Source organism: Haliaeetus albicilla, chromosome 16 (genome assembly GCF_947461875.1).
Source record: "Haliaeetus albicilla chromosome 16, bHalAlb1.1, whole genome shotgun sequence".
NCBI classification, from domain to species: domain Eukaryota; kingdom Metazoa; phylum Chordata; class Aves; order Accipitriformes; family Accipitridae; genus Haliaeetus; species Haliaeetus albicilla.
In genome coordinates, this window is record NC_091498.1 from 1188200 (window position 1) to 1213116 (window position 24917).

Sequence of the window (24917 nt, forward strand, 5' to 3'; positions counted from 1 at the left end):
CTAAATCAGAAGAGATTAATTCTGGTGGTGCTGCAAAGCGTACAGTGGAAAAGAAATGGAATCATAGAATAATATTGACTGAACTGAATCTAGATATTTTTACCCCAAGCTTCTGCTCACAGCAGGACTAGCTCCCAAGTCAGACCAGGCTGTGCAGGACCTGGTCCAGTCAAGTGATGAAAGTCTCCAGCAACAGGGTTTCCCCAGCTCCTTTGGGCACCTGCCCCCTGCTTATACTGCCAAAAACCGAACCAGGGGTACCGATGCAGCACGCACCCACCAGATTCCCGTGCCTGTTTCAAAACAACAGAACCTGCTAGCATGGACAAGCCCTTGGCCTCTTCTGCTCCACTTTCCATCTGAAAGGAAGGGAGGGAAGTGTTCAGGACATTTTAGCTTCCACACACCTTGGAAGCATCAGCAGGTTCATGCAGAAAAGGATTATTTATGAACTTGACTGGAGTTGTCCCAAACTCAGGCTCTCTGCAGCCCAGCATTTATCAGTACTACAAGGATAAATGCAGCACACAAGGATACCATGATAAATGCAAGCAGTTTTCTACTGAGTCATCATGTCCTGCAACAGCTGGCGAACACAAAAGGTGCGAACAAAATTTGTAGCAAGGACTGCAAGAGAGTTAAGAAAATCTCTAGCTCCGTCTGTAGTCTGAACGGACGTGATTATTAATTAATCATGCTCTTTGGGGAGAAAGAACCCGTATAAGGACTAATTAAAAGAACATACAGTGGAGGGCAAAAGATTATTTATGATACCAAGTAACAGCCCTGCTACTTTTTCTCCCTTCCACAGGCCCAATGGGAAGGATTAACAGGACGAATTGTCTTTAATAAAACTAGCGGTTTACGGACAGATTTTGATCTGGATATCATCAGCCTCAAAGAAGATGGTCTCGAAAAGGTAGGCAGGGTTTGTCTTATCTGCATGTGGCTTAGTCTAACTCTGATACTCAGGCAATAGAGGAAATGGTTGGTGGTTGTATTGTTTCCAGGTTTTCTGGTTTTTATATAAAAGGATATTTACTTTGTGGAATTTCTCAGATCCTTTTCCATGCCTCAGCCATGACTCACTAGCCCCGAAGCGGTATGTGTGGGATTACAGTTACTAGCTGCAGAAGTGCTTGTGGCACTTTCCTGAGATAGTAGAAGCAGAAGAAACTTTCTGAGCAGCCATTAACCTCTCCCTGCCCAGGCTAAAGGTGGAAGGAATAAAGGCCGTCCCACCCCATCTTGCTGGGCTTGCTTACAAAATGTTGATTTTTCCCTGAGGAGGCAACAGCTCTTGAAAGCATCATCTTGGTGTAATTTCCCACAATGAAAATTGCCTAAGGCTTGGAAATGGCACCAGCTTATTACAGCCTAGATTTTGCAGGAGAATGCAGTGTGTACTTTTGTTTATTTCTTCTATGTGTTATCTAAGGGACAACGAGGAAAAAAAGCAAAAAGTGCATTTTTGCCTGGCTGGCTGGAGGGATCTCATTCGGTGGCCATGTTTGCCCAGCCACCCAGAGGCAACACAGCACAAAGGCTGCAGCCTCAGATCCTCCTAATTAGTGCAACTCTACTCTGGGCACAGCAATATGATGCTGATGTGCAAATCTGATTCTCAGGTGTTCATGGGGATTTCATTTCCTTTTCTACAATTACTTTTCAAAAAAAAAAAAGGCAATATGTAAAGCATTAAACACCCCTAGAACATCCCTTTCAAGGTGAGATCAGTTCATTTAAGACAAAAGAGAGCAGCAAGTGGCCTGAAATGAAGAAAGTACTGCACTGGGGACAGCTGATACCAGCGAGCAATGCCCAGGGGCTGCGCTCTAATCAGGCTCCAGATAACAGCATGCGAGGGCTCCTGGAGCCTGACCCCTTTTGTGAGTAATTCCGAGTCCCCGTTCTGCTAAAGGTGTCTTGCAGATTTACAGAAGAAAGTTGGCGACTGGGCAGCAAATCCCTTTCTAGAGCAGAGTCTGCTTTTCGACACCCACAAGGTGCCTACTGGCAGCCAGGGAGGAGTGCTGAGTCCTGTAACCTTTGGGCATGGAGACAGGTTATGGTACCGCGGGAAACGCCAGCCGGGAGCAGAGAGAGGGAGTTTTCAATTAACCATGCAGCAAGCGGCCCAACATGCACAGATGACTTTTCCAGGGAATTAATCACGCAGTGCAGGTAGGCAGCCCCCGGAGGCTGGAGGCACCAGTTTGAGCAACCCTCCTGTTTGGAGGGGACGGATCCTGTGCGGTGAAGCTCCTGGGACCAAACAGCTTGACTTCCCCACTCCCCTTTTTCACAGTTTGTTTTTCCTTCGCTTTGAAATAAATTGTTGCCACGCTTTCACACCACAGCAGTAGTTCTTTGCTTCATGTAAAAAATCTCAAGGTCACCACAGCACTCTCCTAGTGGGTATTTTTTGGTGTCACATACAGAATAAAGAAAACATTTCAAATAAACCCAATGACCTTCAGTCTCAGCTGTAACCAGCCAAGCCCGTGCAGGAAGGAGGCGGGAGAGGAGCAGGGGAAGATGCCACCTTCTCACAAGAACTGAGCAGGAGACGATCTTTGTAGCTTGACTTCTTTTTTACAAAATATTTTGTTTATTGTCTAAACCAAAAAACCCAACATGTCTTTTTGGAGTACCGTGGCACCAACAGACCGCCAGAGAGCTGTGTTGGTAGAATAATAGAAAAACGTGCGAGTATTTGGATACGATGTGAATCTAAATGTTTAAGTACAACTGCAATATCTATCTGTCAAACTAATACTCCTCAGGTGTACTGGAGAATAGCTGGCACCAGCTGTATTTATTGCTATTGTGTGTCACATAAAGCCCATAGGAAGCTGCCAAACCTTGATGCATACTCTGTACAGCCATTCAACTTTTGTCTCCGACAATTCAGAGATTTCACAGTTCCCACTATTATTTTTTTGAAAGCTTCTTGTCAGCTCTAGAGGGGTTTTAAAGTATTGATGTCAAATCTCTGCTGAAGCTAGGGTTCTGTCAATAGTTAATCTGAAATAACAAAACACCAAACTACAAACAAATCCCATATGGATTGTGCATTATGTATAATAGCTTATGTTTGTTGAGCTTTAAGATTGAACTCCTGATCCTTATACCTCCTCAATGTTCCAGGGATTACAGGAGTATTAACTAAACCTAATTACATGTAGTTTGACTATCTGACTTGCACAGTTCTCTTAATGCATTTTTTTTCCTTTTTTTCTCCTTTTAAAATATTTTAAACTGATTAATTCAGTCTTAAGTGCCATGTATTTAATTTGCTTAAAGAAAACTTAGCAAGGCATAGTTAACTGAGTCTGCAGTGCTGCTAAGCAGGGGCCTCTTGGACTTGCTTCTCTTTTCCCATGCACAATAATAATCTTTTGATATTGCAGCTGTTGTGTGATTGAAGGGAGATATGGGAGATTGCTTAGGTTTTACCTGAAATATTTAGAGCCTTTCACAAAGTTCATGGAAACTCTTCTAGAATTTGTGATATTTTTTTGCCAGGCAGCATTGCTCATTACAAAGTCTCTTTTTGGGGATGCAGTAAAACCAAGTTCTCCCCTTAGACTGCTGAAGAGGTTGAAGAATCTTAAAAATAGCAATAAATAAAGTATTGGAATTTCCTGGCTCCCCAGTGGGTTTGAGCTGTCTGCCTTTGGTTTCTTTCTGAGTCCCATCTCACAGTTTGACCCTACAGATGGATTGTTCTGTTCCTACTTCCGTGTGGGCTTTTGTTTTTTCTCGCTGTCAGGCTGGCTATATGGCCACCCTGCTCCGTTTGCTGGCAGCAATCCCATATGCCTCCACCTTTCCTGACATTTTATCTCACTATCACAGTCCTTTAGCCAGTCCTGCCTTCCAAGTTTGTTCTAAAGCCTCCCCTGCACTGCGGATATCAGGTTAACATGCTTAGATTTGCCCAGATGACTTCTCTTAGAGAGAGACATGTTTTGCTATTTCTGGATCAACAGACTTCTTCAAAGTCTAATAATTTATTAAAATTGACAGCTTGAGAAAAACAGAGCACCTCAAATTGATGAGGAACGTAGCTGCACGTGCCTGTGCCCATGCAAGCCTGCAAGCCTGCTGCCGTTCCCTCCTCCAGGTTTGCTGCCAGGACCAAGACCTCCCCTTGCAGTGGTCTTCCCTGAAGGGATGACCAGGGCCTTTCCAAGGGGATGTGTTAGAAATCTCTGTCTAGTTTACCACAACACAGAGGATAGGAATGGTCCCTACCAGGGATTTGCAGAGCTGGTCAAGTCATTTTTAATTCTCCCCACCAAAGAAAATCCATGTGGAAATAAAAAAAAAAAAAAAAGAAAATGGCCTCATTATGTGTGGGGTTTTTCATTTGTTCTGCTTTGTCCTTGCCCAGAGTTGACTCTTCAGCATGGCTTGATTGCTCTACACAGTACCTTTGCAAATTGTTCATTCAGCCCCTAAATTCCAGTCATCATGGTCTTCTTTCATGTACCTGCATCAGACGAGAGTGCAGGGGTTGTTTATTATACAGGTGCAGCTGGAGTGACCTGCAGCTGAAGGGTTAATGCAAATCTTCCATTTAGGTTATACAAGATGATAATTTCAGCTTTGTTTCTGTTTACTGTAGAGGAAAGAAGCAAGCTCCATTTTCCAGGCCAGTAGGATGCTGAGAGCAAGTGAGGAATGCAAGGCGGGTATTCATGCGTTTGCTTGCTTGCTTCGTTTCAGGTTGGAGCATGGAGCCCTTCTGATGGTTTGAACATCACAGAAATTTCCAAAGGACGAGGGCCTAATGTCACAGACTCGCTGAGCAACAGATCTCTAATTGTCACCACTGTCCTGGTAGGAGATTGCAAGCCTGTCTTTTTTTCCTCCACCCATAAATCTCAGGGATAGCTGATATCTCTGAAAACTCACATCACCCCAGTACAGATCTGCTAGTCCCTCTGGAAAGCCGAGCAAGGAGGCTGGGCTCAGCAGGGCAGCGCTGTGCCCATGCACCTGCACCGAGGTGACCTGCGGCATCCTCCGATGCCACCGCTCCGGAGCAGGCTGCCAGCCAACGCACGGCGGACGGTGAGGCTGGCACGGGCCAGCTGGAACCACGCGTGTTCCCTCTGCCCAGGAAGGTGCTGCTCGTCCCAGCTGAGCTCCCCCCGCTTCAGCTGCCTGGCCAGGTCCCCTGTCTCCCCCCTTGCTCCCCGCGTGCTGGAGGGCACGGGAGGTTTGCACGTGCTGAGCTCCAGAAAAGCTCCGAATCGCCCATTTATCGCCAGTGCCCGGGCAGGCAGCAGCGGGCACTGTCAGATGGCCGGCGCTGCCTACCTCGGATAGGAGTGTTCTTGTTACAGAAGGAAATACTAGGAACAAGCAGAGACCCTGGCTTAGCTGCGACAACTGTGTTTCTTTCCCCCTCTTATGTACATATTTGATAAACTAGCTAAGAGTAATGCCATTATCCAGCAAACCACAGTTGCTTAACAGGTCTCCTCTGCTTCCAGCTGTCGTGCTGCGTTTTGTTGTCACATTTGCTATTGGATTTGACGGCCGGCATCAGATCAGAATGAATTTTTATTTACTATCTAATGAATTATGACTAGTGACATTGGTTTCTATATGGCTGTATTACACAGCGCAGGCTCACGGAATGTCACCAGGAAGCAAAAAAAATATCAGCCCTTGGACAGTCTACCCATGATTAGGCCTGAATTATGGTTTTGCTTATGGAAATTTTCTGGCCCTTTTGTGTTCCGTATTTTCAGGGAGCATAAAGGTACAGATGGTAAAGAGCCAGCTGGGGACGCGTTCCCCAGTCCAGAGCAGTGTGATCCCTCATGATGTCCCTGCCTTCCCAAAAGGACGTGACCTGACAGTGGGGTTTTGTGTCATAGAAGGAAAGGGACCGAGAAAGTGCCCAGAGGAGAACAGAGAAAGGAAACACTTGGTCCAGGGCAGAAGAAGAGCTGGAACCAAAGGTCTTGCATCCCTCAGCAAGAGGTTAGCAGATTAGAAGCAGGCAGAATATGAGCCAAATACAGACGCTGCTGCAGCTTTCCTTGCAAATTAGCCACTCCTTCTAAAGAACTTCCCATCCACCACATAATATTTGTTCCAATGAAACACTTTCATTAAAGTCCCTCTCTCCAAGAGTCAAGTGCAGCCTTAGCTCATTGACTACACTTAGTAACACATTGCTTTCATGCCTCAGCATGCAGGGGAGACTGGAAAAGTTCCTTCCCTTCCCAGTCCGAAAGTTTTCTACTGTGCCAGTCCCATGAGATTGCAATGGGTCGTGCTTACAGGAGAGTCTGCACAGGGCGGTGTTCCTGTGCCATGTGCATTAGCAGAATCGGCGGCAGCAATGGTCCCCCACTGGCTTCGGTTATTGAAATGAATCGTCACATCAGGAGTTACTGCAGAAGCAGCAGAGAAATGACGGAGCGAAAGGCACTTTAACAATTCAACATGCATCAGATTGTAAGACTGCTTCTGTTGAGACCCTTGCAGCAGTACACGTGCACTCAGGCACAATACACACAGAGTTTGGGTGGTTTGGGGTTGGGGATTTTTTTGCATTTAAGCACTCTTGGTGTGTTCAGAAAGCAGAAGTTCAGGCAGTATTTTTCTAACAGGCCAAATGGAGAGACCTGCCATAGCAGGTTTAGTTCATTTTAGCAAGAGTAACCTAAAGTGCTGCCAGTACCTGTACACAGGAGATGCAAATTTTTAGGGCAACATGAATAACGCATCACATCAAGTCACTCCCAGGGGGAGGCTCAGGATCAGCTCTAAGGGAATTGTTCAGCCCATACTGTGGCTGGATAAAACTCACCAGAAGTTTATATAACAACTCCTCTTCCCCCCCACTCTCTTTAATCAGAACTGCGCGCAGCGCATTGGGGAAAATTCTTGGGGTGGGACGGCTGGTAGCACTGGGGGGTGGTTTGAGAGACGGCAGCAGAGGTGCCCGCACTGAGAGCTGGAGGAGCACCCGACTGCGGGGCGAAGCCAAAGGACAGCAGTTCGGGACTGGAATATCAGAGAGCTGTACAGACAGGACTGAGGGAAACCAGAAAAGATGCGTCTTGTCAGGGGTAAGACGCATGGCCAGAGTTGTGGAAATGTCTGGGTCTAGGGTGCAATAATCACTGTACCTCAAAGATCACAGCATAATGCAAAATGATGGAGCCAGGAGGAGACCTGTCAGCCATCTGCCTTTGACATGCTTTTTTCGGGCAGCATTTTCATCTCGTACTCCACAAGCATGTACAAATTACATAATGTACAAGGGTGATATCAGTTCCTATTAATTGTGCCATTCCTTGGGCCTGCACATGTGCCACGGGGTATCTACCTCGAAACCACAGCTGTCCTGCAATGCCCTTGCCTGCAGGAGAAGAAAATGTGCTTAGACCCGAGTTCTGCAATAATTGCATTTTCATATACTGGATTCTAAAAAAGAAAATACAACCCTAAATTTTATTTGCATTTGCAACACCTTTGTACTTTTGCACTGGTGTGAATGATTGTAGAAAAGCCATAGGAGGAACCTTTAAAAGGAAAAGCATGAAAGGTTTTTTTTCCCCCTTTTGATCATATTGCAGTGACTTGTTGGAAGAGAAATATTACCCCAGCAGCCAGCGCCACTCTCCCCAAGCAATATGGGAACTGTGAAGTTATGAAATTGAGGGCACCTTCACTGAGAAATCGATTAGCAAACTGAGAGAGCTTGTGAATTGGATGTCTGGCCATTTTCAGTAATAAATTGTGAAATAGTCCGTGAATAAGTGGTTCACAGAGTTCAGAATTACCCCCTAGGAAATGTTTGAGACCTGGAGATACATTACTGAAGCGAGTGGCGTCCTAATGTTCAGTGCTTCGGCTGTTAAATATGTATGTAATCCCTACAGCGCTTCCCAAAATTAATAGTGCTTTACGGCTGCTCTGGAGCCAGCGTATTTATATCAAGATCCATAGATTCAGCTGATCCACAAACAAAGCACTAATTCCAGAGAAGAAAGCTGAGGAGGCGGCCAGGGAGAGCAGGATTTAACTGAGCTGTGCGTGCCAAGCTAAACTCTATAGGCGTGATGTTATCAGTTTTGCTTTATCATACTGCAAATCGAGCTTTGCCTGCTCGCGTCCCCTCCCTACCTCACTTTCAGGCCGAGCAGGCACCTCCTGCCCACTTGCCTGCCCGCACCGCAGATGGCAGAGGTGGGGGCAGCAGATCGCGCTGGGAGACAAAAGCCACCAGCCCCCAGGCTGGCACAGCCCAGCTCTGCGTCCCGAACCCCCTTCTCGCCATACCCACCCGAGGCAGGGCGCATGCGCTCCACCAAACTGGGCATCTCGGTAGTACCCGAGCTGGGACTCCAGACCTTCCCTCCCGCGACTTCAAGCCCCCTCGTCCCCACGCAATACTGCGGGGACGCCAGCAACACGGTTCGCTCACCAGAGCAAAATGTGAGTGAGCCCTCCCCTCGCTGGCCACCCCGTGGGCAAGGACAGTAACCTTGCAGATACCTTCAGTTTGAGCCATGTATTAGCTGCTGTTGGTATCTCATCCTCTCCTTGCCTCCTAGCTTTTGCCTGCTGCCTACCATCTTTTGCCATTTCCATCTGTCCCCTACACGTTTTCTCCCTCAGGCTCCCCAGTCTCCCTCGTCCTTAGTGACTGCCCAAGCCTGATACTCACCACAGGGCTGTGCAGTTTGCTGTGTGTTTGCTGACTTCACCTGCCAGCCTCCGCTAAAGAGGCAGGGATCCATAGGGCAAAGCCTGCTGTAAAGCACTTTATTAGTTATTTTTCGCTTGTGCTGGTGCTTGGCACTGCTGTGATTAAAGATGCCTCCCAAGCATCCCACAGCAGCCGTAACTGGAGCAGACAGCAGAAACTCTCTCTGGGTAGCAGTTGGGCCCTGTATCCCATCAGCCAGTGCCGGCAAAGGGAAAAGCGAGCTGAACTGGGGAACATTTTGGGCTGGGCACCAGCCACGCACAGCTCCCTTGCCCTGTATTTAACCCACCAGCCTCTTGCTCGCTGCAGCTGCAGCAAACGACAGGTACTGTGGTGCGGGTCAGCTGCGTTTCTGCTGTGCGGGACTTGGGGTTCAATTTTTCCTCCCCCCTTTTATAGTTTCTCAACACTTTTCATTTTCAGAGCATGAAATGGTTATTTTTCTCCCTGAAATCCTACCAAATGGAAAACAGTTGGCTGCTTAGAAGAGACAAAATTAAATTTTGTGGGGTAAACAAGGTTGCTAATTAGCTGATGTGCTGTGCAAAGTTAATTTATTCCCAACATGTCACGGTGCCAGAAGATCCTGCACCTCGTGGCTCAGGCTGACCCGCAGGGATGGCCTGTCTCCAGTGGGAGCTGGGCCCGCAGCTGACCCATAACGGGGACTTTTTGCCTTCCCACGTGCAGGAAGAGCCCTTTGTCATGTTCCGAAAGTCCGACACAGCCCTGTTCGGGAATGACCGCTTTGAGGGTTACTGCATCGACCTCCTAAAGGAGCTGGCCATCATCCTGGGCTTCACCTATGAGATCCGGCTGGTGGAGGACGGGAAATACGGGGCGCAGGATGAGAAGGGGCAGTGGAACGGCATGATCAAGGAGCTCATCGACCACGTGAGTGAAGCCCATCAGCTGGTGGCTGCCGAGGGGTGGCTGCGCCCGGGCTGTCCCCGAGGATTTCTGCCTGGGGCGGGATGGGTGCCCGCTGCTCGCTGGCTCGGGGTACCCGCAGCGAGCTCCTAACGCAGAGCCTGGGCTCCGTGTTGCGCGATCTGTCGTGCAAGTAGTATCTCTTTGCCTGACTTTGCCTGACTCTCCAAATAGTCATTTGGAGTCTCTGAAAACGGACATTCTCGCAGGACAGAAACGGGCTCCGTGGCTTCAGCCACAGACCCTCCCCGGCACGCAGGGCTGGGCACGCAGAGAGGAGGGAAGAGGTTTCTCCAAGCCCCGGCTGCCCACCAGCTCGGCAGCGTGGCCCCCCGGGCAGGAGCGGCGTGAGCCTGCTCTCACCCCCGAGGACGCTGCTGCTCTGCCCCTGAGAGCTGTGGGCCAGGGCACAACACCGAGGTGGCTCAGGGACCCCAGACGTGTCCCAGACACAGCTCGGCTGAATCCAGATGATGTATCCAGACTGCAAGAGCAGGTGTGCAGGGGACAGTTTAATATTTTTTTATTTTTATTTATAAACGCAGCTTATTTTCTAAAATCTCCCGGGACGTGGAGCTCCCCCTGCAACAGAGCAGCTGTGCTTTTCCTTCCGCAGGCACTTCTAAAAGCCCATTAAACACTAGTGAAACTGTCGTGGCAGCTTTACTCTCGCAGCTGCCAAAAAGTCACCTAGTCTGAAACCTCAGCTCGCGGCCAGAGGTTGCTCAGTTTCCTAATTAGATATTTTGCCTCCAGCACGTCCTGCGATCCCAGAAGCCGAGTTAGGGAGGTGAGGAAGACTGGTAGTTTTATGAATCTCCGATTCCCAGAAAAAGTCTCCGGAAGAAAAGATCAGGACAAAATTAATCTATGATCTCCACTGTGCAGGCAGCAGTATAAGCAGTCCTAGAGCCGTAACACAGCTCTCTTCTCCTGAATACCCTGCTCAAGTGGTGCAGCCCTTGGACCACCTCTGGAGTTCCTGGCTACATTTTGAAAACAGTGCCTAAGCAGAAAAGAGACAAAAATAATCCCACGTACGTAGCAGCTGTGATGCTCTCACAGTTCATGTGAGAAGAATGTATTTGCTGGGTGAGTCACCTCAGTAAATGAGCTTCGCTGTGAACAGATAACAGAGCATTGTCTGGCGGTGAGACTGCGGAGCTGGGGCTCAGGGATCTAGGTTGTGTTTCCGGATTTGGCTTGTCTGCCTTAAATGACATTGGACAAGTTGCTTCTGTGCAATACTTCCTCCATCTGTAAAATGCAGATGATAATGATTACGTCCCTTATAGGGACAAAGTGATGCTTAATCAGTTTGTGAAGAGTGCTGGAGTCCTTAGATGGCTCACCCTGGAGAAGCGGGAAGGGCACGCAAGGACAGCCCTTGGAGGAGCATGATGCTGTGTCTCACAGGGGAATATGCCACAGGCTGTGCAAACCTACCTTTGTATTTTGGCTTCCAGAAAACTCCATACAGCTCAAAATACAGATTTTATAGTCTCTTACGCAACACCCTTGCTAAGTTAGGGAAGTGACAGCGTCCCAGCAGAAGAGATCGGTGCTTTGCCGTTCCGAGCGATGTGTGTGACGTAGATACGAACAGACGCGGAGCACAGGCTGCGATCCTCGGCAGCGCGCTCCGGGACACGGCCTCCCGCGGTCCTGCGCCCGCTGCCGGGAGCAGAGTCTGTGGCTCTCACCGCGGAGTATCTGTAGTGCAGGGCTCTGAAGAAGTAAATCGCTCCAAAGCAGGGAATAAGATGTAGGGAATAGAAGCCAGACCGTCATTTAGTCCGAGCCATGTCACTTCCAATGTCCTGCAAGATGTTGTAGGGCTCTCGGGAGGCTTTCAGCCATTCCCAAAGCTGTGGTCAGCTAAAAGAGACAGACTGAGAAGAAGATATGGGGAACCACCTCATTAAGTAACATGAAATTCATAGTCAGCTTGCGTTAAAGTATTTCTTGGCTAACTATTTCAAAAGCAAATTAACATACAGCTACAGGAAAGGACTAAATCCCCTCTTCTTGCAAGTTTTACTGTAGCATTAAGTTTGAACTCTGCTTTCTAACAGGTGTGGTTGGGTGCATGCCTTGGAGTGATTTATAACCCTTGCCCAAACTCCATATGAAGCCATTATTTTCTTTATCTGCATGTCATTGCTTTTTATAGCAGTGTTTATGTAAAGCATTAAAAAGTGAAACTGCAGCCAGATGGGGCCTTTCCTCAGCAGCAAAGCATCTTCAAATCGTGTGGGGAAAGGAACAACTGATTGGCACTTTGCAATGGGAAAGTTCAAACCTATTTCACACCTAGTAGGAAAAGTGTTGGAGACAGCATTCAAACAAAGTTGTAGTGATGAAAACAGGGCTGCCCACACTGTGAGTTTGATATCTGGGCTGACTTTCCTCCATATTCCGTGTCTCCTTCTCATAAAAGAATTGGGACCATTCAGGTGGGAGCATAAAGCAGGTAGGATTTTGTGAGGTCCAAACACCCAGGCCAGGATTAACTCTATGCAGAAAGTCTGTGTATTGCTGAAGACCCCCTTAACTCATCTGCATCTGAGACTGAGCCCCCCGAGACTGCTGTGATGCACCAGCTCTGGTGGGCTGAGCTGATGTGCAGGCTGGATTGAATGTCCCATGCATAGGAGAGGGTGCTCCTGAGGTGAAATGAGAAGCTAAAATGGTGATTGTTATCACTCGGAAGGTCTGAGAGCTGTGGGAGTGGGAGATGCTGTGTGCCAGGAATAGCCTGATCCAAGGCTGAAATTCGGTGAAAAGGAGATGGGAAAAGCAGGGGGCAGCCAGCCCATCACTCAGGATGGCCTTCTGCTGGGCTGGGAAACACAGCCAGAGAGGAGCCGGGCGTAGGCAGCCGTCAGGGTAGCCCAGGTAGGTATATAATTATAGTGTTTCAGGGATGATGGTGCCTACCATGCAAAGGTGTAAATCACGGCGCACGTGACAGAGGATGGGCTGTTTACGCAGTGGGCTCTCATGGCTTGTTTTGGAGTCTTGCATCATACTCCTTCCCCTGTCCTCTCTGATCTAGACATGCCTGGCCATAGGCAGTAATGCCTTAGGCTATGATCCTTTGTAAAATTGCTTTGTTTCTAGTCTGGCCTTAAGCATAAACAGGAAAAGCAACAGCAGTCAGAGCAGCTCACAGCATGACCCTGTCTTCCAGGTCCCCAGCAGCAGATCTGGAGAAGACAGCCTCGTGCCGTTAGATGCGAAAAGCCCTGCCCTGCTGCCTTTCATCTGCTGCTCGTCCTTCATCACAAAAAAAATCCCTGTTTTGAGGGACTTCAGTCCGTTCCCTGGAGAACTAGACTCTTTACTCACTGCAGTTGTTTATTGTCACTCCCTGGCCACTCCCGCAGAGGACTGTCAATCAGATGGGCCGTGAAAGCTGAACTCGTTTGCAACACTGGCATTAGGGGAGGTTTGGGGCACCCAGGTGATACAGAGAGGCTCCGGTGCCCTGCGCATCCATAATAAGTGGGGAACCTGGCAACTGTCAGATCTCATCCTTTCATCACTAGCGAACTGTTATTGATGTTTATTCATAGAAATTATTATTGATACAAGAAAAACTACACTGCGCATTGTGGCCCATCCATTCTGATTTATAAATTCTAGTTGTCTGGCAAAATAATGCCTGCAAATCTTCCCTATTGTTTGTGGGCAGAATCACATAAAACCAGCAGAATGAGTTGTTCTGGACATTTTGCACAAACTTGTTCACAAATAAAACTTGTCTTCTGCTGAGACAGTGCATATCAAATTTCCATTCAATCTGAAACTTCATGTGGGAATAAAAAAGGTATGAAAAATAATAGGGTTTCTAATGGAAATCCCTGCCAATGGTAACTATAGAGAAGATGTAATATCTGTCCTTAGGGACGATTTATGACAGTTGATTTAACACTTTCACAATAAATGGGCATTTATTGACAGTAAATTCTGGCAGAAATACATACTGCACCACATTGCCACATTCCCATTAATGTCTCTGCACTGGTGGATGTTTATTTCAAGTGTCGTTAACTGGGGATTCATTTGGAAGCTACCGGGCCAGGAATAGGGAAAAAACAATTTAATTGGATGAAGTGTCCTCTATTTCTTGTTTAGACACTGTAGGAACTCAGCATTAGGGAGGAGAAGGAAATAAGCCAAAACACCTGGTTGCATTTTCTCCTTTTGTGCTCAGCATCGTTAATTGGGTGAATTCGTATTTATCATATTCAGTGATCCAGGTGGTTGAAGCACACTAAAGTGTACGTTGCGAGCCCCGAGTTCTCTGCTTGCTTCTGCAGTTCTCTCTGGACCTGCCTTTCCCTCCCCTGGCTTGCTCACCTGCCAGTAATTCATAGGATAGGCCTTGTCTCTAAAAATACGGCCATTCTCACCAGGATCCTACAGCCTTTGAGATCCCCGCAGTAGAATTAATGGCAGTTCCCTCTCTGAAGAACTTCTTAAAGAAAAGATTACGAGAGGCCCAACAGGGCTTCATGGTCCTCATTTCTCCTCTTTGGCTTACAGCTAGGTTTTCCCTGCTGACATCTGTTCTTAATTCACCACTGATATTAAATAAATTCATTGACAAAAATTATGTCTAAATTAGGTCTGAAATTGTAAGAGCAGCCATTAAAAGCTGTAGTCAGACAATTAACACTGACCCCCTGCGCACGGTGAGGGCCGAGGCACGTCTGGGATGCTGCCGGGCACGACCTGGCTCTCCTCGAGCATCACTTCTCGCGCTGAGGGTTTTCCTACCCCTGGCCAGCAAGAGGGGAGGGCTGGGGGCACAGGGCTCTCGGCAGAGCGCTCCGACGCCTGCTAAAGCAGGAGCCCCTCTGCCTCCAAGCCTCGGGCTGCAAGACAGACCGGCTGCCTGGGCTGCGCCTTGTCATCCCCCAATGCTCCGGGATGCCCAAGGACGCCTGGGCGCTGGCTCCGCCACAGGGGAAGATGCTGGAAGATGCAGGAGCGAGGCCAGCGCGCAGCAGACCCACGGGGGGACAGGGTGCGGGAGCACGGCACGGCAGCCGAGCAAGCAAAGCAGGGATGGGGGCAGAGACGGGACCTGAAGCAGGGCGGTGGGAGCAGAAAAGCGCTGCAGCCCCAGCGCTGGCGGCGGTGGTGGCAAAAGAGAGTGAGGGATGAAAGTGTCGATGCTGCCAGACAGACACCTGAATAACAATTAAATAAGTAAAATATGCACTATTTACCTGTCTCTCAGGCAACACACACATAATTAGTTTATGTAAATACCTAACTCAGATTGGCAAAATAAGCACAGAAGCAGCTTATTTTCTTGAATAAATATTTATCTTGGTGCTTATGCTATTTGTGGGCTCTGCTGTCACTGGCCATCACACACAGCTTTCCTCCGGCGGAGGTCGGATGCTGCACGATTTCCACAGTGACCGTGGCTGTGCAAAAGCTGTTCTGACCCACAGGCCACATTCCCATGATAACTGAGAACTTGAAGATAAGACTTAGCATTTTCTGATAAAAGCCAAATACCTCTGCAGAGAATACGATCCTCCATCCACTGAACGCTCGGTGAACTCACATCAGTTCCACCCAAGTAAAAATGCTGTAACACTGGGTGAATAAGGAGATCCAAATCCTTCAAGGTGTGTTAGAGAAGTGTCTGCATTTGGTGTACAGCTGCCTTGGCAAAATTCATATTTTTGGCCTCAATTCAGCAGAACACTTAAGAACATACATAAGACTTGGAAGGCATGCAAGCTCCAGTAAAACAGAAGCGGGTGCTTAAGTGGTTTTGCTGGACGAGGGCCTTTCAGCCACTGGCACTTGCTATAATTCCTCATTTTTAATAAAACCCATCTTACTGTGCAACAGCATGAAAGTTGGGGCTGAGTGAAGGAAGCAGTCAGGGCCTAATAATTGACTTCCCAGTTTATAATGTCAGAGCACGACAAATGAAAGCTTCACCCTTGGTAGGTTTTGATTTAGATTCTCTCAGTCAGCAAACCCTTAATTAGAGGCCACCTTCAGAAAAATCTGCATTGATAAAAAGGATATCGAAGTACAGCCCCGCACTGCCTTTAATAGCTCAGGACACCACACCAGCCTGGGCTCCCTAATACGTGCTCCATTCTGCCTGTGTGTGACATTTACTGCCAAGGACGTGGGGCTGTGATCAAATCACAGGAGCTGCTAAAATGACACAGTAAAATTTTATTTCTGCACTAAAAGCATTTTGATCCTTGGGCATCCATGCAGATTTCTCTCCATTTTCTGTGGTAAAGCATAAACTGCTAGCTGTTATTTAGCTTGCTATATCATTTTGACAAATTTGGCTTAGGATCTTTCAGACAGGCAGTTGCTAGTGAGCACTGACCACAGAGCTGCTCATTTGTTTCCTCCTTCAGAAAAATCCGTAGCCAAATCCTTCAATATCTCCTTCGGTTTTCCCTGTTGAGTCAGGACACCCACACAGAAGTGATGGAGGAGGTAAAGTGCTGCATTTCTTTTGCCACTTCTGCCTTGTGACTTTGGAGACCAGTAAGCCCAAATTCTCAAGTATGCTGTAATGTGGGGAGAGCAGCCAAGCTACAAACCTGCCAGGCATCCTCCACCAGGACAGTACCAAGGATGCAGACTCTGCTCCTCGGATGCAGAAGTTCACCACCTCAAGCTGGGCAGCCAGCATTGCTGGTCCACTTTTAAAAGCCACTGTCCTTCAATTTTCATCAATGTCACCATAGCCACAGCTGGCACAAAAGGGCTCATTGGGAAAATATGGTTTCCATTTTCTCTAAGTTTTGACAAACGCCAGTAATTGAAACGAACACTTTCTCTATCAAGCTGATTTAAAAATATATTTCTGTTTGGAAAGTGAGAAGGAAAGGGAACCAACCAGGGCTCAGCTGAAGAACCATGTTAGGAAAAAAAAAACCATCATTTTTACCCTTGTTACAGAATTCCTGAAACTCTTCTGTTCAGGACCTCTAAAGCTATGTTCTTTGGAGAAGAGACATCTTTCATACAGACACACACATGTATGTAATGGCTAAAAGCTTATGCAGAAACTCTTCTTATAGAAAAAGGCCCAGATCCCTGTGTTTAAAAATATTCCACTGACTTTCATCACAGATTTGCAAGGTCAAATGAGATTATTAGTCTGACCTTCCTCCACAACTCAGGCAAGAGATCTTCACCAATTTCTACAGTGAAACCATAGTTTCTCTTGGAGTAAAGCATGTTCTAGCAAGACAGCTAATATTGATTTAAAGTTTGCAAGTAATGGCAAATCCACTACATCCTAGGTAATTATCACTCATGGTTAATTTAGAATTTTAATCTTCAGAACCAGATGTTAAATAAATCTTGCACGGGTATGCTAGGCGCCTGGCACGGGGGGAGGTACTGCTCAACTTCAGAAATGTAATTTATGTGCCTGCATTTCCTCTGAAGTCAATGATACCAAAAGAGTGATTTGCAAACCCCAAGCAAGGCAGCTGACATTGAGGTAGCCTTGGATGTATTTACTTAAGGTTTTTTTAAGAACCTGAATGGATGTTTAGTGAGAGGAATGAACACAGCTCTCGGCCAATGGGTTGTATGTAGTTGCTCACTGAATCTAGCATAGAAATTATTCAATAACAGAAATAATAGAAAGAAACACAATTCATACAAGAAGTCAGGATGAATAATATGCTCAGCTGAAATTCCTCGTGCAGCTCAGACAGTTCCAGCATGACTGGCTGTGAAGTCCACCATTAATTAGCAGAAACGTTTCCTCAGTGGGACTTGCAGCCCTACGCACAGAAGAAGATGTAAGGGGAGCTGTGTGAGGTTTTGCTCACTCCCACCAGCCGGGGAAGCTTGCGAGCATTCCCAAACAGCAGCGCTCCTGCCCTATGCCACAGCTTCCTTAGAATGAGCCTTTCAAGTTGCATGGTGAAGGCAACTCAGGGGAAAGAAATTGAACCTTTTACCTCATGCTGCTACAATATTACTTCCTGCAACTTCATTCTGGAGTGGCCTCCCTCTGTGACTTTCTCTTCTTGCAGCAACATTGAAAGGAAGGCCAACAAAACAAATCATCTCTGCAAACGGTGGGATTTGCACACAGCAAACACTCTGTTGTAAAGAGTTCTGCGGCAAGAAGCGAGCACAGCAAGGATCACAGACATTTTATACCGTTGTAAAATACAATTTTTCTGACCATTTTAGAAGAGCCTATCAAAATGAGCCCGTTGCATCTGGGCAAAAGCTGCAGAAACGGTAACGTCTCTGTTGTCTGCACCGTATTTCGCCAGCTAACACCAACCAAAAATCTATACGATGAAAGTCATAGAGTACAATTAGCAAACAGCAGACCACTTTTGCTCTCCAGCCCACTGATTTAAATCTGGAACAACTTTCTTAAAGGTGGTAAGCACATCCACAGCAGCACCTCCAGAATCTCGCCTAGCGTGTTTTGGAGACCCTGCATCTGTGTTGGGATTTTGTTTAGGTGATGAGAAGTATTATCTGCGTTGGGGTTTCGTTTAGGTGATAAGAAGTATTCGTAATAACTGGACCATATTATATCAGGTGTTCTTGTGTCTGATGGACACGGACCAGTCCCTGGTCCCTTTACCTGGAGGGCTTTGGAGCAGAGCTGGTGAGCTGAGCACTGCCCAAACACTTCACGGGCAAGGCGGCGCAGCTCTGACGACAGCTTTGCGTTCGCCTGTACAGCAGGATTGCAGGTCTGAAGGGAAGCAGTTACCTGTGCGAGCCCAGCCTGTGCCAGGCAGAGGGCAGGAGGTCCAGCCTGGCTCTGGCAGAGGCACAGAGCAGACGTACCCCATGTGCAAAGGGAGGGGGGAACCCCAGGGCTGTGCTTTGGGGGTTTTTTTTGGCCCATTACTGCAGTGTGACTGCTGCGGGTGTCCCTGAGGGGATGGAACGGCCTCGGTTTCTAATGCCTTCTTTTTGTCTCCCTCGGTGCCTCCCTCCCTCGGCACCGCATGCAGAAAGCTGATCTGGCCGTCGCTCCTCTCACCATCACCCACGTTCGGGAGAAAGCGATAGACTTCTCCAAGCCCTTCATGACCCTGGGGGTCAGCATCTTGTATCGGAAGCCCAACGGGACCAACCCCAGTGTGTTCTCCTTCCTCAACCCGCTGTCTCCTGACATTTGGATGTACATCCTCCTCGCCTACCTGGGGGTCAGCTGCGTGCTGTTTGTCATAGCCAGGTAAGGGGACGCCGGTGCCGCCCCACGCGACTGCCATCACGCCACATCTGCTGCCGTGCGACAAGACACCCTGCCCACGCTCAGATCTGAATTGCTGCCTGGTGTGTCGCAGGGATCCAACCACCCAGCGGGAGCCGCAGCATTAAACCCGTGTCATTAATGAAATTACTTTTGGTCCATTACCCAAAGGCAGGCTGGTCTCTTGGCGTGGGGCTGCTCCCAACTGCCAGACTCCTGTGCCCTGTTCTCTTTTGGGTCGGTGTCTCAGAGTGGTTGTAGAGGTAATGCAAACCCCACAGTGAAAATCGAAGAGTTATCCACAGGGGAAATTTGTTTCCTTCTTCGCTAGCTAGAGTCTGCATTATATCCTTTGTACTGCTTTACCATACTAAATGTGCTTGTGTTTGTTTGCTTTATTAACATAAACCTGTAAGCCTCTTCTGCCATATCAGGGCAGGCAGTTCCACGATTTAATAGACTTCCAGTACAAAAGAATTTTAAAATGCACTTTTACGACTTTAGAAATTTGGTTGCCTTTCCATTTCATTAGCACCTCCCTGGTATAACGAAGGGTAATCTTCCTGCTCTGTATCATTCACTATTCATGCTCCTGTTAGGTCACTTCTCACCCCCCCTTCTCCAGGAAGAAGCCCAGCCTCTCCACTGTGTCCTGGACCTTTTTCAGTTCCTGCCTCTGAACTCTCCACCAGCAAAGCTCCCACAAACCCCTCCCCATATCAAAAGAATGGAGAACCCGTTGCTACGGATGAGACAATGTGTCTGTTTACAAAATTAATATGCATCTAATTAGCATGTTTAAAACCTCTATATTTAAAAGCAGCAGAATTTGCATATATTTGCATGTGTTATTAATTTCACAGAGTCTTTGATGAGACGCACAGTCCAGGGCTGTTCTCAATACATGATTCCACCTTTTCAAACCAAAACAAAGCACTTGCCTCCCTTCTGCCAGGCAGCCGCCCTCCCTGGCCACACACAGACCTTGCTGGATGTTTAAATATTTTGTGTAAACACCATGCCCAGGGAAGAAGCACAATCTGCAATTAGACATTCATTTCTTATTTCTTCCAGTTCAAGCTATGCCAGTGGTGCCTTCAGAAACCCCCCTGCTAGCCCCACACCTTGGACTGGGGCTCTGTGCAGACCCCCTCCCCCCAAGGGCTGCTGTGCTGTACTTTCCTCAGAGCATCCTTCAGAAACCAGCTTCTATCTAATCCACTGACATCAGTCAGACAGTCAAAGTAAAGATTAAATATGAAACTGCAGCAACCAGAATCCATTAACCCTCCTGTTACAACAAATCTGCAATTTTCAACATCCCTCAGGTCCATGGGGGCATTTAGAGATGATTTCTTGAGTTTACTATGTAATATCCTAATTACACATAACAGCAGTTGTCAAAGTAAACTCGGCTTAGCAGACAGCATTAGTGCTCCAAACCATCTGGGATGGCGAAGCAGCTACATAGTCTGATCCTTCCTCTGCAGAGGTGCAGAGCTGGAGAGGTTGCACTTCACTCTTAGAGGACACAGAAGGCCCTCCACGTTCAAGATTTTAACTGCAATCGCTCTCCTCCCTAGTCTTTGTAATGCATCTCAACCAAACGGCCATGTACCGGGTTTCCAGGCACTTCCCTGAGATCCCACAGAAGCTGTCTGAGCACGGACGTCTTTGCAGGCTGTTTGCACAGTGCCTGCTGGAAGCGCGGGCCTGGGCTCTTATGGCACTGCAGTACAAGCAGCAACTCATAAAAACAACCTAACAGTTCACTCCAGCGAGAAGGTGGTGTAACGCACAGAAATGGTAGCACTTGTTATTACTACACTACTTTATAATAGAGGACAAGAGTCACGTTGCCATTAACACATCACTCCGCCTTCCTGCCAGCTCTGCCCCGCAGACCCCCCGGCCAGAGGCAGGCAGCGGCCAGGGGCACACACAGCGCAGGAGAGTTCGGCAAAACACTGCTGCCGGCTCCGTCCTGCCCGGCTGAGACCCTGGGAAGGCTGTTGGGGACTCCAGCGGGGCAGGATGAGGTCCTCAGCGGTTTTGCTTTGTGTCAGAGGGAGAAGAACCAGATGCTCTCAGCAGGAAAAGATGCTCTTCTGGGAAAATGAACCCAAGGTAATTATGAGAAGGAAAAAAATTGTGATGACTGATAGAACTCCTTCACTTTATGTCTCCGTTAGCCATGCAGAACATAGCTAGATGGGCTCTGCTGCCATAACGTCTTTGGCTTTAATGCCATAAAGTATTACACTACTTGCGCAGCTTGGAATGACAATTCAAATAAAGCTTATTTTTCCCAACTCCTCTGATGGCCAGGTACCCAACCAGGTACCAGCCTGGTAACCCCCCCTGCCCTGCCTGGCACTTGGAGGGCTCTCGCTGCCCAGAGCGGTGTGGACCTCAGCTAACTCAGACCGCAGCGTGTGCCCGAACACACGGCAGTCACACTCAGTAACCGAGGGCCTGTTTTGACATCCCTGTGACCGCCCTGGCACAATGAACGCAAGAGGGTCCGAACCACTTGCTGTGCTGGGCTTTGTGGTTGGCATTGAGGGATGAAAACCTGAAGAACTGTGGTTTAGTGTCTGTTTCGGTTCTGAAATGAGCCTCATAATCTCTCTGCATCATAGCAGTTATGATGTAATACAACAGTTTTCCCTGTCAGGCTATTCTTTGGCTGAAATTGAACCTATAAAATATTGCAATTACAGTTTCTTTTTCACATGTTTTGCTCCTGACATTTCTTCTGTCTTCCTATTCTCTTTCAAAGAACACCAAGTATTCGGTGTAATTAAGGTTCTGCAGGAATGATCTTTTAACACATAGAGATGGAAAGCAAGAGTTTTCATGGGGAAAATATTTACTGCATTCAGAAGTAATGGAAACAATATCTGCTTTTGACCCCAGCAAGGCCTCTAAAATTCAATTCTCAGGAGAAAAGCACAGTCAAAATAGCAAAGCCTTAATTCAGAGACATGAGTCTCCTGAACTAGGCACCAGACTCCTCTGCTGATGCTATAATCATAGGTCAATGCCACTTAAAACCAACTTAGGGACTATTTAGAGGCAGGCAAAGGAGGTATTTGATCCATCTCCCCTTTTAATCAGTCTTTCTTAGTTATTGATGGAGCCTTTGCTCCTAACCACCCCAGCCCCCAAAGAGCCATAAACACTAGCAATTTATAAGGCTTCTTGGGGGTAATTTGTCTGGTGACTCTGGTGCAAGGTTGCAAGTGGGTCGTGCAGCTGGCTGATTTGAATTGTCACCCATCCTCAGACTCACATGGCCTTCAAATTACAGCTAATCACCTTTGGGTGCACAATGAGGCGGGTGGGTTTAATATTCATCTTAATTGCAATGAGGACTGGGTCATCCATAAGAAATTTCTCTGGAGATGCAATTTAGGCTCAAAAGTATTTTGTGTTAGATCTTTAAAACTTCTTTGAAATGCTCCCACTTCCCTGCCAAAAAGGCCAAGAAGAGACAAGAAAATAATCATAGTTTTTGATGAAATATTTCTCAGACCCCGTTCTGCACCTGAGGAAGAGGGAAGTCAGCCCACGGTGAATCCTGAGCAGCTCCCATTTATTATGGCTCCAGCTGCATGGGGTCAATGAGCTCCACTCACTCCTTCCTTCATTACCCCTCTGTTTCCACTAATGGTCCCACTCGCTTTTTAAGCACTGAAGATTCTGTCGCTGCTTTGCAGTTTTCTGAATATTTCTCTGTAATTTGAGCAGCGCCAGTAGGTTTTCACTCAGAGACCTTGAAGTTCTTCGGTGTGTCATCTTGTCAGGCTCATTTGATCTTACCAATTCCTCTTCTGTTTCATGTTCTTTCAATGGCAGCCCAAGAAAGTTTTCATCTAATTCTTGAACTCTGGCTTTATTCGACAGAAAGGGCTTAGGCGCCATCCTTTATACACCTCTGGCATAAATTTACAGCAAGGTTCAAGGAATAGGCAGGATGTAAAGCCAGGTCTGAATTCAGCCTGATTCTTGTTTTCCTTTCTGATTTTCTCTTATTTAAAAAAGCAGAGGGAGGTGGGCAGTAAGAATGGCCTGGCTGTTACCTGGACGAATGAGCAGGATTGGCAGGGTGCAGCCTGAGCAAGGCTGCTGGGTCTGCACTCTGCAAACCCAGGGCGGGCGATGGTCCCCGCTGCAGAAAGGCAAGGTAGAAGGAAGGCAAAGGAGAGGTGGTTAAACTGTATCTCGCATATGGAAAATAGAAGCAAAAAGTGGGACAGATGTGCCCAGGATGAACTTTTCTAAAACCACAAGAAGTCCTGCACGTTGCACCTAGTCAATCCGCCGTGGTGGGGTCTTCCCCACAGACACCCTCCTGTGCTTCACCCTGCTCGGTTCACGTGCCCAGGGACCGCAGCTCCATGTTCACGGAACGTTCCCGTGTGACGGGCTCCAAGGGGAGTCTCACGGCACAACTGTGCAGAGCAGAGGCTGGGGTAGGTGTTTTCTTGGGGGAGCTTTTTGCGCCAGGAGGGGCACCTGGGAGAGAGCTGTGGCTCTTCTCTCCAAATATATCCAACTGTCTGACTGAGGGGGACCATAAAATTAAGCAACAAGACACCTCCTTGGGTAGCAGTGCGTCTGGCAGAGAATTACACAGAGAAATATCCCCTAATACAAACTGTGGGCTGGGCTTTAAGAAAGGGCTGTTGTGAAGCTACAGGGATTTCAGAAGGAAGCGGAGATGATAATTAATGCCTGGTTCAAAAGCAGTTATACCAATTATGTTTTTAATTTAATCTCTGCAAAATTTGGGACTCTTAGAAAATGTAAATAAACAGCTCTAAAAATATTAATGTCTCTCCTGTTAAGCATCCTCCCCAGATCCTGGCTAAAAGAGCTACACTCACGGTGGTGCTTGCCTGCAAATCCTAGGCAGGATTTGCAGAGAGATGATCATAGAAAATTCCCTCGGTGTTGCTCAAGAACTACAGGGCTGTCCATGGAAATATGCCCCCACAGGGAACAAGTGTTCTCCCACCACCTGCAATGGGGCCGAGCATCACAACAGTCCACAGCGAACCTACACCAATTTCCACTGTTGTGCTGGTGCCCTGACAGTGCAGGATTCCTGCTTGTTAGCACAGTGGAAAGTTCTGCTTCTCAATTAGCTAAATCCCGCCCCGATTCCCATGTGCACTAAAGCAAGACTTCCCTGAAATACCGTGGTTTGTCCCAGCTACCGCTGCAGAATCGCTGCAGCATCTCCCCGCAGTCAGTCCAGAAATGCCATTTTTCTCCACATTTTGGAACTGTTACATACTAGAGGTCATGTGTCTGCACTGCATCCCATCCCATAGTCATGTGCTCCAGTTGCTGTCGTGTGATGTATTATTGCAGAGATGATCCGAAGTGACCAAAGGCTTTGGGGAAGCAACCTGAGATACCTCGGAAGGACCTGGATTCCCAGGTTTCCTTGCTCTCTGCAATGCAGGACACGGGGCTTACAGCCATACTGGTCACTTCAGAAAATCTTGGCTGAATTTGTCCTTTTCTTTAATAAGCTCTTTTTTTCCTGTTCCTTTAGGGTCTTGTCATGCCACATCCTGACTAATGAGCTCTCGCTTTCCATGTGCCGCCGTAGGTTCAGCCCATACGAGTGGTATGATGCTCATCCCTGCAACCCAGGATCGGACATCGTGGAGAATAACTTCACCCTATTGAACAGCTTCTGGTTTGGGATGGGAGCGCTGATGCAGCAAGGTACAGCGGTGCCTCCCTGCCCACACACCCTCCCACCGGTTCTCCAGCACGGACCTTTTGTCATGGCTTTTTAAATTTAAAATGTACTTTGTTTGCAACAGGAACAACATAAAACATCTGAACAGGCACAGAAGCGCTCGTCAGCACCGGCTCCCGGCTCCCCGCTGAAAGGCGGTGAGGTGTGGGAGAGGGGAGACAGCTCTCCTCCGGCACCTCCTGGGACCAGCTGTGCTGGGAAGCGCTCGG

General features: G+C 47.7%; 1 protein-coding gene across 2 annotated transcripts in view; it reads left to right on the plus strand.

Moving 5' to 3' along the window:
• The window catches only part of GRIK3 (glutamate ionotropic receptor kainate type subunit 3), a 123610-nt gene that overhangs the window by 84252 nt on the left and 14441 nt on the right, over positions 1 to 24917 (plus strand). Inside the window, exons 8-12 of one of the 2 annotated variants that reach the window (XM_069802859.1) lie at positions 812 to 919; positions 4735 to 4848; positions 9437 to 9640; positions 18685 to 18908; positions 24553 to 24671. In XM_069802859.1, coding sequence (XP_069658960.1) covers positions 812 to 919; positions 4735 to 4848; positions 9437 to 9640; positions 18685 to 18908; positions 24553 to 24671 — 769 coding nt within the window. Of the gene's footprint in view, positions 1 to 811; positions 920 to 4734; positions 4849 to 9436; positions 9641 to 12869; positions 14296 to 18684; positions 18909 to 24552; positions 24672 to 24917 lie in introns of those variants that run through there. The other variant, XM_069802860.1, reaches the window with a different exon arrangement.